At 36.4% G+C, this 16,317-nt stretch overlaps 1 protein-coding gene across 1 annotated transcript; it reads right to left on the bottom strand.

Moving 5' to 3' along the window:
- Nucleotides 1–3,517: 3,517 nt before the first annotated feature.
- Nucleotides 3,518–15,165, bottom strand: LOC137389775 (FRAS1-related extracellular matrix protein 1-like). The gene is made up of 3 exons (XM_068075875.1): nucleotides 13,077–15,165; nucleotides 5,844–6,032; nucleotides 3,518–5,529 (listed from the first exon to the last, which is right to left on the bottom strand). The coding sequence occupies exons 1-3, from the start codon at nucleotides 15,163–15,165 to the stop codon at nucleotides 3,518–3,520; spliced, it is 4,290 nt and encodes a 1,429-aa protein (XP_067931976.1).
- Between the last annotated feature and the right edge of the window lie 1,152 nt (nucleotides 15,166–16,317).

Below are 16,317 nucleotides of genomic sequence, written 5' to 3'. Positions count from 1 at the left end.
TACACCATAAAAGCTGAGTTTTACTGCTTACCATTATTTTATTAGTATTATTTTCACTGTCAGATGAATTTTCATCAATTTTTGACATTAACAAGCTTTGTGTAACTAATAGCAATTACAAGCTTATGAACAGTGCTTTCCCAGAACGTACTGTGAGCTGTTGCGAGGCATGCAATAATTGTTTTGACATGTGTTACTATGGCAACCAACAGATTGCATCATACTGCCACCAACCAATGAGATTGAATGAACAAATTTTCTTCTAGTAGAGGTCGGAAATGTAACCTTTTCAGCCCCTGCGCATTTACAATTAAACATCTTGCAGGAGTGTAATCTTACATTAAAATGCATCGTTTTAAATAAAAATTTAGTGAATCCATAAACAGAGCATTTAGCAGAAAGCATATCCCAGCACCTGAGCTAGTTTGCTTTAAATTGCAGATCTTTAGGTCGTTGTTCACTTTTGTTTAGGGAACACCAAAACACCATGTTAAGTGTCATGTAAAGCATAGTAGAAAATCCTCTCTAAGTTACTGAACCAAATATCATCTATTTTATTTTGCTAAACTTTTTAGTTTGTCTTCTATCATAACTAAAAAATTATATAAACTTTTTGGTCGCACAATTTTGAACATTTTAATGCGCATTTTTTTATTTTCAACTCTTCAATGCTTATACAGTGCCAGTGACAATACTAAACAGGTTCTTTAACTTGGCAAGTCTACACAGATTTTTGGCGGACTTGCATAGCTAATCCAAAATGCAAACACTAAAAAGGCCTGAATTTATTACAATGTAAGAATAAATTTCCAAAAATATTCTTTTAAGACTGATAGCTTTTTGCAGTTATGTTTCTACGCAAACAGCCAAAACTATTTTACATTATTGCCAAGCTTTTGGCCATTTAAAACAAGCCGGATTTGGTTTGCGCAGCAATGCCTTCAGGTAAATGCATACCTACTTTCATATCCGGCTTCTAAAATTAAAAAGATGAGATTAGCCAGATTTCTATTGCAAAAGTAATAATTATTCTAGAATAATCAGTCACTCGCATTTTACCTACAGTTTCCCCTACACAAATTTACCATGCACAACGCGGCTCATTTATTCCCAAAACAGTGACATCGTCCTTCCTGTTGCAGAATTTGCATGTTAATGGCCAGCAGTGTTGTAAATTTAGAACATCCGGGTTTAAGGCAAGATATGCGTCAGCATAAAATAATTCTATGCTTATAGCCTGTGATTGGGGGACAAGTTGAAGTTTATGCTTTATCAGGTATGTAGTCTTAGATTTAGCTTTTTGTTGTCATGGAATCAGGTCATTGCTGTACATATAGTATTATGCGTCATGCTCTAAACTGATTAAATTGAATATGCGTGCGTAAACCTGAAATGAGGATATCTCATGCAACTAATTTGTTTTTCATTTGTCTTAACAGTTCATTCTCAGAATCAGAAATAATTTTTTTAGCTTTTGAACTGATAGTATACCGGCTGCTGAAATACCATCATGTGATTTGTTTATTCAACTCATTCATTGAATTTGCTTGGAGATATAATATTGCCAAATTGCATCTAACTTTTTAAAAAATATTTCTATTTCTATAAAAACAACAGCAATAGCCATGGGTCATTACGTTACTATTGAGCACAATAAAATTACTTTCGGATTTGTTCAGCACAGTGCTTGAATGGCTACAGGACTCAACTAATTGACACCATGGTAAAGTGGTACATTATCATCTATATTTATCATTGTATAATATATTGTCTTGGTTTATCACTCACTTTACAATTTTTACATACATTAGGCAAACTTATACTCTTACATGCTGCTATGTAATGCTAGTAAGAGTAATTCTAAGAATTTGTACCAATATCTACCGCTCATGCATCCTTTTCTCCCCTACAAACTTGTAAATTAGCACAAGCTGTTCAGCAAACGAAAAGCAAATAATGCCCTGACAAGGTTGCATTTACAAGTGCATTAAGTGTTTAAAGTAGTGTGTTTTGACAGTACCAAACCATGATTTTCTTATTTTCAAGGCTTAATCCATATTGAATAGCTTTGTTAGATATGATGCCAAGTGTGTACTTGAAAGTCCTTATAATTTTGATATAGACTTTCGTTGTGGTTAGATCTGCAAAATCTCAGCTCAGCATTATTTTGCCAGTTTTTCTTGCTAAAATACCTGTGCTTGTCAGTAATGTTTGTTAGAGAACATAATGTAGCTTAATGACAGATAAAAATAAGGTAGGTCTAATCCCAGGACTGCAATTATTGAGTGTTAAGATTGACTCAAAGTTATTTCTACTTACTTTCCTTTACATATGGATGCCTCGTGTAGACTTGCATTTGAAGAAAGCTGATTCAATGTACTGCATCACACTTTCCTGAATTGCTGCCAATGCCGACTCTGGTATTATATATTACAATGCAGAACAGAACAATTTCTTTTGTCTTTAAGGAGTCTTTTTCATAAACCTCAACTAAATTGTTCAACACCATTTTTTGTCACCGTTTATACCTTTTATGAATTGTCACTGCTAACTTTGGTATTGGTCGACACTCTACTGAGAAACAAAGAAGCCATTTTTTGATTTCACTGAATAGTTTTTTGCATGAAGTTACTGTGCCAACTACGTTTTAAATATTGAGACTCGTTTTTATAGCTTTTTCATTGCTGTCGGTGCAATCGGATGCTAAAACAAAGCTTAAAAAACCTGTTTCAAATGTTTGGGTTTGCTCACTTTTTGTCCCTCTCACACAATTCTCATGTAACAATCATAAATATGAATTTTTTAAAAGCTATTGGTAAATCCAGTTTTATATTTAGCTAATTTGGCTAATTTTGGCACAATCACACAGCACACTCGATGCAATGCTAAATTGAAAATCCCTGGCTACCTCACTAACTATAAACATTTTACAAGATGCGAGCCGATGGTAAAGTTTAAGTGAGTTACTTGAATTAAAAAGACATTCTTATCAAAAGTGTTGGGCAATCTAAGTCGATGTGCCTTGGTTTGCAATAGAAATGATGGAGAGTCACTATTTTTACTATTTATTCTAGAGTTTCAGTTTTTGATTGAGAATGAAAGTGTCATGCAGTTGTCAACAAAATAACCTTTTGAACAAACGCGTTGTGATATGCGCCTGCCCCGCCTTTTTGTCATATGAAGCAGCCCATTACCAATTTGCACATTTGGAGCTAAGCCAGGTGCAGGTTCACTGAAGAAGCATCTTAGAAAATTTGAATCCTTGCAAGGCATACACAGCAGCTCGCACCAATCTAGCTCACCTGTGAGCAAACCAAGCAGTTACAGTAACAGTCTATGTTATCAACCATTCTGGTGATAAGCAGGTGGCAGGATCTTTCAGTAAGATGAAATAATAAAATAGCAATATTTGTGTGAAGCAATGATGGCCTACTACAACTTTTATTATTATTAAAATGGTCATATATAATGTATGAAATATGCAAACAATAGCAAAAAAATAGCACAAATCCGAAGGTTAGCATGCGTAATTCGGTCTCTTAATAGGTGGCAGTTGCTCAATACTGCAATATGTAGTTGTTTCATCTCTATTGGAACATTCACAAGCACACAGACTAAATTCGGAATGAGCCATTCTCTTTTTTGGATAATTAACATAATCATGCATGTCATGATTATTCACATCCTTATCTCTGAGTGGAGTAACCTTGACCTGAGGTATAGTCAAACTGGCCTCACACATTCGTGCATTGTCTATTTGGCTTAAATGTGAATATTGCAAAATGTCTGATGATTTTGTAAGAAACTCATCTCCACCAGCTATGAGTAATTTATACGACCCATTTTCCCTGGCGAGTATAAGACGAGGCTCACTATTTACTCTTTTTTGGCGAGCTAGATATTTCATCTTCTTTTTTTGAAAACTGCGAAGACATAACACTGTCACTACAATTGTAATGGCACAGACAAACACACACGAGGAAATGACTATAATTGTCAATATCGTTTCCTTATGATTTGAAGGCTTGACACTGAGCACCTGGTACACAGGCGGAATAGAGAAACCCTGAGATGAATTAAATAAAACATTGAACACACCATCTGCAGGCTGCACCCTCTCAGAGGTGAGTGTATATGTAAAGTTATCTTCGTTTTCCTCTGGTATATATTTTGGCGGATAGTAGAGTAGGTGATGGTTTGCTACATCCGAGTGCGTGAACTGAGTGAGAGGCTCAGTCACAGCTCGCTTCTTCTTTTCGCTCTCTCGAACTAGCCTGCCAAAAGTAGGTAGTTTGTTTATAACATAAATAGCCTCACTGAGAGAGAGCTCCATAAGAGGGGCAGCATCAAGCATTTCAGTGGTCAGTATTATAGGCTCGTGTCCAAACACAATTGCCTCGGTCTTCGATACAATATTCGGTTTTATGATGACAGGAACACTGACGCTGAGAAGCAGTTCTGCACCAGGTTGCTGTTGACTCAACTTAAACCAATCAGTTTTTGAACTGTTGGTCTGCACATATATCAAGTAATTGTTTCTCAAATCCTCTATTGTAAATGATGGCATAGAGGTATGATTGCTAACAATTTTTCCATATAGAGGCTGTTCAGTGACAATGAATGTTGTGCTAAATTCGATTTCCTGTCCAAAGCAATCCAACAGGTAAGGACTAAGACTGACAAAATTATATCCCTGCAAAAGACTTATCGGACAAGCCCACTCTTGAACGTAACTCACCGATGCGGATACAATCCTGATTGGCACTGTATAGTCATATTCGCCTACTACCCACAATCGGTCATTTTGTTTCAAAGCAATATTTAATGTAAATTCATGTACTGAGTTGAGAGAAGCATCCCCTTCACAAAATAACCTATACTTTGACGAGAGGATTTCATCCCAAAATAACATAAAGTTAGACTCGGTACCCTCTATTGTGCAACCTTGTGAGAGATAAGTGACAAGAAACCCAACTCTAACCGTCGAGTCACAAACAGAATAGAGATGTGCAAGACCTTTTGCCGAAATTGTAGACGAGTTTATAACTGAAGGAAAGCTTTCGACAACAAGCAGTTCCTTAGTTTCTATGGAAAATGCAGCAGCAATTTCACTGTTTACATTCAAGAAGGAGATATTGACGTTAAATATTGCCACTTCAGCATTTGTTGAATCCTCATTCATTGTCGTAACAGTCACTTTGTCCATAATTGACTGAGATATATTTATACACATTAGCTCAATTAAACTGCTTGAGAGAAAATATTTCAGACTTTGATTCACTTTGCTGACACTGCCGTATTCTGTCTCATATATGACTAGCGTGTCTTCCTTGATATTCCTAGTCAGCTTAAATTGCCTTTGGTAGGGTATTTTTAAGGATGATGTAGGAAACATTTGATAAACAGTGGTTTCAAGATTTGAGTCATTATCCTTGTCAACAAACTGAATTGCAAATGATGAAATTCGTTCAAATTTTCCATCAGAGCTGATGAAATGCACATAGTTTAGTGCTATGGTCCTCTCAATGCCTGCAAGAACAAACAAAGGGGTGTGGTAGACCAGTATTATTGAGCACTATCTAATCCCAGTGAGTAGCAACTTCGTTCATAGTGAAAAGCATAAAAACAACATTAAAAATATGCATCTATGTGAACTAGTGACACACCAGTATTGAGCAAGGCAAAAAATTAAAAATCTAGCTAACTGCATGATAACACAAGGAGAAGTGTATTATTCATTGAAATCAAGCGCAAAAGCAAAAACATTGTAAAAGAAGATTAGCTGGTAAGATCACAGATATGTATGAGAAGGAAACCATAAACAATTATGTAGATATTCTTACCGAAATGCTGGTATGTGATTGCATTATTGTTAATGTCCAGCTGCGTAAATTGGGTGCAAGGCTCCGAGTACCTGAGCAACCTGCCGGCTGATGGTTGTGAAGTAATATTGTAAAATAACGAGAATGGAAAACTGTCTCCATCCTGATCTTGTATCAGCAGTGAATTGTTGGTGAGGCTGCTATTTTGGCCTACAAAATATTAGATGATTCATCAATGTTTGGGTGGTCATGACCACAAGCTTCAACAAGCTGAGTAATCTAACAGCGTTGACATTAAATTAAGTACATGTACGCACCAGCATGCATTGTTGAAAAATGATAAGTATATGATGAGTAGAGAAGCTAAAAAAGTCATGAATTGTCTTCCTTCTTGGCATAAAAACAGCTGCACAGTACAACCGTGTATTATAATGTACATATTGAACTATTACCCTGAAAATTTCTTGTGAATTAGTTTTCATGACTGTGTGGCATAGTAAGGAGTCGTTTTGAGTCATGATTCATGCGCAAAAGCATAAATTAATTACATCATATACAATCAGGTTTGTATTTAATAGCAAAAAAAACTATCAATCAACAACTACTGATCAATGAATCTTAAATATTGACCACGTGCATGACATTGAATGATTATGTTAAATTTTTGTAGCTAATTACCAAAAAAGCCTATTAACTTCTCATTTAAAAGTAGTTTTCACAGCTGATTTGTAACATAATGAGTACAACTTACACACTATGACATACAATACATTACTATGCATGCCCTTATGAGCAATGTTCATTGAATGAGTCAAGCTTTGGTTTCACACTAAATTAGGTCAGCTATTGATCATAAAAAACAGTGAAACTAAAAATGCTAAAGACAAGGGTTGAAGCATATTAATGGTATCAATAAAAAGCATATTCTGGTAAATATAGAAAATATACTACTAAAGGCTGATTTACACTATATCGCCGTATGTCGGCATTGTCCTTTCTGCGCTCATTGTCGACTATCTGCACCGAGGACCGATAGCATCGACGAAGCATTGCGGATACTTCAGGAAAGCTTGCAGCTGTCAAACTATCTTAAATGTAAATAAATAAATCACGCTATTTGTGACTGTGAATTACTATCGCCAAAATGTTTCACATTGTACCGAGCTGTCGTCGATGATCGGCGAAATATCGGAGAAGTTTGTAGCTGTCGATCTTTCCTGATATTTCGCCAAGCATCGACGATAGCCTGTACAATGTGAAACATTTCGGTGATAGTAATTCACGGTTGTGGATAGCGTGGAATGATCGCATGGTTCCGCGATGCTCCCGGATCGCATGGAGCACGCGAAAACAAAGAGGTATCTTCGCAAAAAAATTAAAAAGAAAAACGAGAACACCACCTCACAGAGGATGTGCTGATGCAAATGTGGATGGGTTTGTGATAATGTGAACATTGTTATCATCGACGATCACCGAAGTATTGTAGCATCAACTCAAAGATACAGCTATAAGTGTGAACCAGCCTTAAAGTTTTATTTGAAATATATCATCAGGCTGTGTAAATATATTATACATGTGTATACATACCATACATGTAGTTTTATGAATACAGCAAGACGAGAGGAAAGACCGTACCCTTAATACTGACTATAGCTGAAAACTAAGTACAAATTGTTCTTTAACCTACTTTTATATCTAGCTCCATACTTCATGTTAAGCACGCTTTATTAGCAATGCTTAAGTAATTATCCTTTTGATAACTATTTACTACAACAGTAATATATATATTTATATATCCGAAAGTTACTTGCATTTAATATAATTCAGGAAATTGATTTGTATTTAACATATAACAACATTTGCCATTCTAACTTTCAAATACATATCATGATAAAAGTGTTTTGTGTGATTGAAATAAATTGGGAGAGAAAATAAAAACAACTGTAAAGGTTTTCAAACTTTGTCAAAGAACTTTTAAACTTCATATCGTGCAGGAAAATGTTTTGTGCAGAAAAATAAATTTTAAAAAATAAAACGACTATAAAAAGGTTTAGATGTAAATGTGAAATAATTAGCAAGTAATAGCTAAATTAAGTCAGTGTTTCTACGATTACAATAAAAAATGATTCGGCAATGATACAATCAATACAAACTAAGAAAAAATAAAAATCCTGAATAAGTAGAATTAATAATAAATATTCTTGCATAGAAGTGTGTGTGTATAAAAAAGGTTACTGTTTCACCAGAAGCTATCTATCAAAACTTTGAATACGACGATATGGAGACAATATAATTGTCCGCGCGAGAAGAATTGGCCTTGACCTTAGATATATTAATCGAACCTGACCAAAAATATTTCTTAACAAGGGTATCGTAACACGTGGCCGCATCGTTTAAATAATCAGCGTGCGCTATAGCTGTAGCCGGAATGACAGATCCACAGACATACTTTTATGATACTAATATGTATGTGTATATATATACACTAGCTGCATTACCCGTGTTCGGGAACAGACTCACGTAAAACAATAAGTTTATTGAGAGTTGTCTTTCATACTGTAAAACAACTCCAAATATCCAATCTACTGAAAATTTGTGCTGATCAGACTGCATACACACTAGTGTTGGGCCGGTATCTAATTTAGTGCCGGATCGGATATCCTTGGACATTTTCATCGGTTTTTTCGGTATCGGTATCCTCGGTATTTACCATCTTCGGAATCCTTTGCCAACTAAGAAAGTTCGGTATTGTCGGTACTATTGCTCGGTATGTGGTTATCAGAGTGTCTTTAAATGGTTCAAACTTTAAATCACAACTGTCTCGAACAGCTTTTATCGTTGTGCAAAAAGTAGCCTGTGCAAAAACATTCTTTAGTCAGCAGTATATTGTTACGGCAAAGAGACTCCTTGTTTTGGAAAGCCAACAAAGAAAGATGGAAATATAATTTTCATGATAGATGTTTTTATTGTTTATTCTATTAAAAAACATCGTTATTGATACAAACATTATGTATAATAAAGAACAGATAGATAATGGCAATGGGCTCTCTTTGTTAAATATACTGAAAGGGTTTAAAAAATCTTACTATCACATATTGTAATCAGGTAATGTAATCACATAATTATACGCAGTCCAATTAGAGTCCAGTCCCGTTAGAGTCTTTATACGTCCTCCCATCTGTGTAGAACTCCCAAACCTTCGAGGCTGGTGGCATTATCAATGTAACGTAATATAATAGTAGATACAGTAAGCGTGGAAATTTTCGTTGAATTTGTTCGCCAATGCATGCTGAGATTGGCAATGTTCGTCATGAAGATTTTAAAAATCTCTACGGATATCCGTATAACCATATACCGATAGGCTTTTACGGATAAATACCGATCATATCAAACCGGCAGCGGATACCTAGCTGACACCGAAAATGATCGGTTTCCTCGGATACCGAGAATCCCTCGGTATCGGTAAGAGCGGATAATACCGGCCCAATACCGGCCCAACACTAATACACACATGCAGTCGTAGATGTCAATAATGTTGGAGAGAACAATGGAAATCTGCAATGTGTTTTACAGCTAGTCTACAATGAATTAGTCTCAAATCACTCAAATCGGAGTTGTCCTATTTTTGTACATAGAACTGATAATGAAATTGACATTGGTAGGCAAACAAACTGAAGTTCTTCAAACTGGCAGTATTTAAAAGTTTTACACATTTTAAGAAATTCTAAAAAATATTTTGCTAATGTTTTGTCACTGCTGAGCTATCGCCAGAATTTATTGAATTGAGAATTCTACATGCTTAAAACACTAATCATGACTCACCAGCTCTTCGTCTATAGCCTGTGTTTTGACATGGTATATACAAACTGTGCAGCAGTAATGTGGTTGTGTTGATAAAATTTATTATCAACAAAATCTACTATACAAACTACATATATGGCCCCTCGCCTTTCCAACGTAAGGCATTACATCTGGAGCATTTTTGGACATTCATCCCATAAAAAATTCGGCCCTATACTGTGTTGCAGGATTGTAGTCAAGTGCGAAGTTTTCTGCCCATGCACGGCGCCTGGTGGCAGCTGCTGTAGTTAGTGCATCTTGCTGTTGTCGCCGTTTCATCTGCTCTAAAACTTCAGCTCGCCGAGCGCTGCTGTAGCTAGTGCATGTTCTTGTGGCCGCTGCTCGGAGGTTTCTGCATACCTGGCCACTGTAGCAGCTGCTAAGAGCCATTTGAGTCGCTGCTGGGTCGGCTCAGCAGTCTCTGCACTTCTAGCAGCTGCAGCATCTATTCTGTTCTGTTTTGTTGTAGGCGTAGCTGTGTTTGCTCTGCAGTTTCTGCACTTCTAGCAGCTGCAGTAGTAGTTCTTTTTCGTTGGAGGTGAAGCTGCGTTTGCTCTGCAGTGTCCGCACTTCTAGCAGCTGCAGTAGCAGTTCTGGCCTGTTCTCGCCGTAGCCATGTTTGCTCAGCAGTTTCTGCTCATCTAGCTGCTGCTTTGCAAATCCGCTCTCTTTCTCTACGGGAATCAAGCTGATTTTGGGTGTTGGCATTAGGCTTTTTGGGAGGCATTGTGCTGCTTCAAGCGGTTCTAAAAGTGAATGAGATTGTGTGCTTGTTTGCAATATACCCTGCTCTCTTTCTTCTCACCGACGCCTGTCACAACATCTGGAGTACCCATGCAAGTTCTGTAGTAGCTGTAGTTCTGTAGTACTCATAGCTGAAAAAAAGCAAAAATAACTCGGCTTCAGAAGGAAATGAACATGTTTACTATCACGAACAGTGGCAATACATGTACTCATGCAAACCAAAAATTACACAAAACAAACATATGACAACCGTAAACAAATGCAACGTTTTTAAATAGTGGATGTGTGGCAATTCATAGACAATACAACATTGAATGAGAAGTACTTACTTTTTTGAAGTAGAAATTTAGTAAGTAAAACGCAGTAGCAGTACTCGTGCAAGTTTTGTAGTAGCTGTTGTCCTGTAGTACTCATAGCTGGAAAAAAGTAAAAATAATTCAGCTGCGGAAAGAAATGAACATGTTTACTATCACGAACAGTGGCAAATCCAACGTTTTTAACCCTTTCACTGAAGTAGACTAATTTATGCGTTTTCTATGGTCGACCGCCGTAGACACATTTTTGCGACTTTCCCAGCAATTGCTAGTAACTGAATTTTATTATTAGTTGATAACATAACCAACTATCTTTAGGAATTTCATGGTAGTGACGGTGTTGTCCTATGTTTTCTCTATAAAATTAGCCTGAAGTTTAATTTTAAATCTTTGTTTGGGAATTTTCAACTTAAAAATGAACATTTTTTTGTGTAAGTTTTGTAAGTGCCTACCGAGTTAGAAAACAAATAATTAGTTATGTTGATGACATTATAGCCGATTCAGATTTAGATTTTACACAGATAATTAAAATAGCAATAGTAGCACTGACTCTGATGGTGGTGAAAGTAATGGTTTTGTAAGAATAAGGAACATTGTAGAGGATGGTTTTAGCTTCGTAGCTTCCAATCACTTCATCAATGCACCAAGTATAGATACAATGAATGTTTTGCATAGCAGTGTTTGTCAAAATGTTGGCAAAATAAAATATATAACCAAAACATTCTAGATAAAGTTTGAAATTAAAAAAATATTGTATACATATAAGCAATATCGGCAAATACATAAGCAATACATAGGAAGATATATAAGCAATATCGGCAAAATGGCTGAATTTGAATTAAAAGTAATTGAATTTTATTATTCGTTGATAACATAACCAACGATCTTTAGAACCATTATGGTATATAGCGACAATGTTGTCCAAAGATTTCTCTATAAAATTAGCCTAAAATTTAATTCTAAATATTTTTTTGGGGATTGTCCAACTTGAAAACGAACATTTTTTGTTTAGGAACAATGGTTTTGTAGAATAAGGAACATTGTAGAGGATCGTTTTAGCGTCGTAGCTTCACATCGCTTTATCAATGTACAAAGTATAGATACAATTAATTTTTTGCATGGCAGTGTTTGTTAACATGTTGCCAAAATGAAATATATAACCAAAACAAGCGTTCTAGATAGAGTTTGAAATTGAAAAAATATTGTATAGATTTAATGAAGCAATATCGGCAAAATGGCTAGCAGTAGACCGATAGCTAAATTTGTACATGGACGGCAGTGAAAAGGTTATGTAGTGGGAGGTGTGGCAATTCATAGACAATAGAACATTGAATGAGAAGTACTTACCTTTTGAAGTAGGAATTCAGTAGGCAAGAACAACGCTTTCTCCAGTGGCCGCAAGAAACAAACGTTTACGTTCACAAGCGTAAATATTAATTACATGTGATTTACTACTCATTAATTTATTTATTGAGTAGTAAATTTTGTTTAATTTACTAATATTTACTACTAATTTAATTTTACTACTTACTCATACTAATTCAGTTCGTTTCGTACGACCGAGTCAAAAAAAGGAAAGACCGTAAGTTGAAAACATGCTAAAAGTATTAAGCTACTATAGACACCATCTTCTGCCACCTGTTGACACAAAAATCCCTGTGGCCACCAGACTATAGCGACTAATAGTCCAAAAGTACGGTATTTACTACTCATATTAATTCAGTTGTCATCATACGACCGAATGGAAAAAAGAAAGACCGCTCTATAATTTACTTACTACTCATATTAATTCAGTTCGCTTCGTACGACCGAAATTCGTACGACGGAAAAAGGAAATACCGCTCTATGAGGCGGACACACACACGCACGCACACACACACGCCCTATATGGGCGTGTCAATAAATAATAATTTGACATTCAGGGTTATTTGATACCACTACACATGCACATTTGCTCCATTATAAAATTCTTTGAATTAATTGATGCAGTACTTTCTTGACTTTCAGATAATATAAAATTTACTGCTTTCAAAATAGTAGTTCTGGAGCTATGAAGTGCAACATGCGTAAATGATGGGACATCACAAAATGTCCCATCATTTACGCATGTTGCACTTCATAGCTCCAGAGCTACTATTATGAAAGCAGTAAATTTTATATTATCTGAAAGCCAAGAAAATACTGCATCAATTAATTCAAATAATTTTATAATTGGAGCAAATTTGCATGTGTGACAGTAGTTGGCATCAAATAACTCTAAATGTCAAATTAATATTTAGGGACACACCCATATATACACTAAGAACCTTAGCGTTTAAGATGATACTGAGACTGAAGTATCAAAAGGTTGCCTTACCTATGCACACAATTGGAGGTCTTAACTCCCCAGAAGCATTGAAAGTAGGATAATGGTCATTGTGGGGTATAACCCTGATGCTCAATTCCCTTTCTTTACTTGCAGTGTTTGGGTACTCAAGCTTACACTTGAAGGTGCTATGAGAATTCTCTGCACCATCATGGCGTAAGGAAATGAGACCTGCTGAGATGTCTGCAAGTGTGAATCTGTCTAACTTGGCTGTGTAATTGTAATATATTGTTACATGTAATGGTGGAGCTGTTATAACAATGGTTAAAAGCTCATTTCTCAATGCCTTTGTAGTTGTCAAAATAAATGGTGTTTGAATAACAGACACACTTCCCTCTAAAACAGCTAAATCATCTACTAGAACTTGAGTTGGAAGTAATCCAGTAAGCACAAGAGGGGCAAAGGTAAGATCAGTAGAAACTCCTCGAAAAGAAACGAGAAGAGTAGAGAGTTGAGACGACTCTTTCATAGTGTAAAATAATCGGTCAGAATTAATGTTTTCTTGGGTAAACGTATCTACAGTGAAAGAATCATTGTGGTCAATCAATGAAAACTGCAGAGGAGGCTCACCAGCGTTACTTGGTACTTGGAAGATAAGTTGTGACGGCGATGCAAGCTCATGGTGCACAAGCAGAATGCTGTTAGTGATCTTTATAGCGGCTGCCACTTGCCCTGTAATGGCATAGTTTCGCAGCACAACAGGCTTCAATAAGTCAACCTCGGTATCTATTGCAACATTAATGACAAGGTTGTGCACAAAACCATCTTGTCGAATTCTCAAAGCAAATGTGTCGGAGACCGAGGGTGTTCCTCGATGTCTGTAAACAACTTGGCCATCTAAAATATCCTGGTATGTGAAACGATTGGAAGGATACCTTATGAGTCCATGCAAAGGCGGTCTCTTTAAAACAATCACAATGTCACTAGGTGGTGCTCTTGTATTGCTAGTGATGCAAAGGATGTCACAGCTCAGAATTGACTCTCCATTTCTACTTACATTCATGGAGAAACTTCCAGTGATTTCTTGCTGATATTCTATAGGAACAATGTTGATCACTTCAGACAATGCATGCAGCCCATCACTAACTGTAACAGGGAGGCCACACGATGCATTCTCACCGAAGTGATGGAGCACTACCTGCCCAAGATATATATCAGACTGGGTAAAGCGGTACATTGGAGCAAGCCATTTCTTTCGCACAATCTCACCACAATGAACTTTCTCATGCTCCAGGGTTAGTTCACCATATTGTTGGTCAACATCTGCATCTACATAGCTAATATCATGAGAGGTGATGAAGGTATTCATTCCATTTATCACGTAAAGAGTTGCAGAGCTATTTCGCACTGGTGGGTTGTCATTAGCTAAAGATACAGCAATGGTGAGAACAACAATTTTTTCTTCACCTGGAAGTACCATGGGCGCAAATGCTAAGGTCACGCTGTCTGATACATTTTCACTGTCATCATGAACGTAGAACAACGATCTTTCTACAATATCCTGACCAGTAAAGGTTGCAATTGCGACTGGTGATTCTGAACGAGCTATCTTACCATGACGAGGCTGCACAAGAATGCGGGCATTCGCTGCTTTACTAACTCCATACCAGACATCAACATATTCATTGGATATGAATGTAGCACCTCCTTCAATAACATCTAGTGTGTGGCATTTAACCTGTAATGAGGGTTCATATGCAACTATAAGCTGAAGACTGATAGTAGCCGCTCCAGAAGATTTAGCAACGAGCTGTATGACTTCTTCAAATGCACGATCACCAACTGACAGCTTGTAAACCAACCGAGGAGATTGCAAGAATGTTTCATTGAATCTGTCACCAGGATGTAGTTTGATAGCATCAAACTGAAAAGTACCATGCGTGGTATAACTTCGAATCTCAAATTCCACAGGTTGGCTCACACTGTAAGCAAAATGGCTTCTTGTTACATTCAGACTCCGAAATGGTACAATCGTAATCCAGTCAGTAATGAAGATAGGCTGTAGGTGCGATGTAAGTACTGCTGGACTCGAAGAAACATTTAAAGGAATAAGATTGTGGGAGTTGTCTTCTTGGCACATTGCATAAAGGATGACAACTTCAGTACTGATTGAAGAATCATGTCGATAAAATAGATTATTATTAAAAACAGTTATCTCAGCATGGTTTGTGTGCGAGATACTGCTCAGGTGACAATTTGCGTAGTTCTTTAAAAATGCGGAAATATTTAATATATCACCTGCATAAATGGGTGCAGCAGCAAGAGGTAATATGTTGTAGCCTTTTGGGTCACAGGAAGGATACAATGTGTTCCCCAAAAGATTTAACTTGTTATACATCACAGACTGGATACAAACTAATGGATGATGAGACAGCTTAGCTATGCGAGGATGAAAGTCACTGCGACCCTCAGCAAGTCTAATCATTTTCCAGCATTCATGCTCAAGAGTGAACTTGATACTTCGTCTGTAGCGTTGAAACACTGCTGTCACTGTATGTTCTTCATTTGAAGCTAAAAAAAATTGTTTACTGTATTAGAGCAAATGAATAAATCACATAGCTTCAGCGTTTATAAAAGATAAAAGATACCTTTTGTCGTGTGGACAGCAAAAACTTACATGGGGCTAAAGCTACATGTAAATTAGTTGATGAACATGCTATTCCGCTTGCAGACATTTTCAAGACTTACAATTTGCCTCGCAAATAAGCTCTTTGACCAATTTATGTAATCAATTGGTATTTTGCCCGCACAATATACGCATATCACTCTTATTAGTTTTTTGCAAAGATCGGTCAAATAGAAGCAGCGTTCAAATAAAAGTGGCAGTCATTTAAAGGATGGGTTTCTATTTTTCAACTCTCTCCCATACTGGCGCTCAAATTGAGGTGGCGTTCAAATACAGATTTCACGGCAGTTTAGATCCATGTTGTATGAAAGGCAATGAAAATTTTTGAATAAAATGAAAAATATTTCACTTCCTCTGAAGCTATCACATTTGAAATGAATAAAACTGGTTTTTCATTTTATTTTCAGGCATATGCATTCGCAGCTTCAAAATCCGCTACTGTTTTATCATTCCTGTAATGCCTCAATTTAAATACGGCTTCTTGATATTTTGCATATAAACCATGCATCTGCAAGAGGTTGTTGTATGAAAAATAACTTTCCAAAGGAGCCCAGTATATTTTTATTGATATTTCTTACTTTTTGCTATTGAAAATTTTTTTTTACT

The sequence above is a fragment of the Watersipora subatra genome, chromosome 1 (genome assembly GCF_963576615.1).
Source record: "Watersipora subatra chromosome 1, tzWatSuba1.1, whole genome shotgun sequence".
Classification (NCBI taxonomy): domain Eukaryota; kingdom Metazoa; phylum Bryozoa; class Gymnolaemata; order Cheilostomatida; family Watersiporidae; genus Watersipora; species Watersipora subatra.
Note: the sequence above shows the minus strand (reverse complement) of the source record. Positions and strands in the feature narration are given on the sequence as shown.

What these genes read in the sequence shown, in the direction of transcription:
- LOC137389775 (XM_068075875.1), bottom strand. Translation starts at nt 15,165, where the DNA reads ATGTGCCAAGAAGACAACTCCCACAATCTTATTCCTTTAAATGTTTCT. An exon ending in ACCTCCAATTGTGTGCATAG is followed by an intron (nt 6,033 to 13,076) that starts GTAAGGCAACCT and finishes AATATTTTGTAG; the next exon opens with GCCAAAATAGCAGCCTCACC. An exon ending in AATCACATACCAGCATTTCG is followed by an intron (nt 5,530 to 5,843) that starts GTAAGAATATCT and finishes TTGTTCTTGCAG; the next exon opens with GCATTGAGAGGACCATAGCA.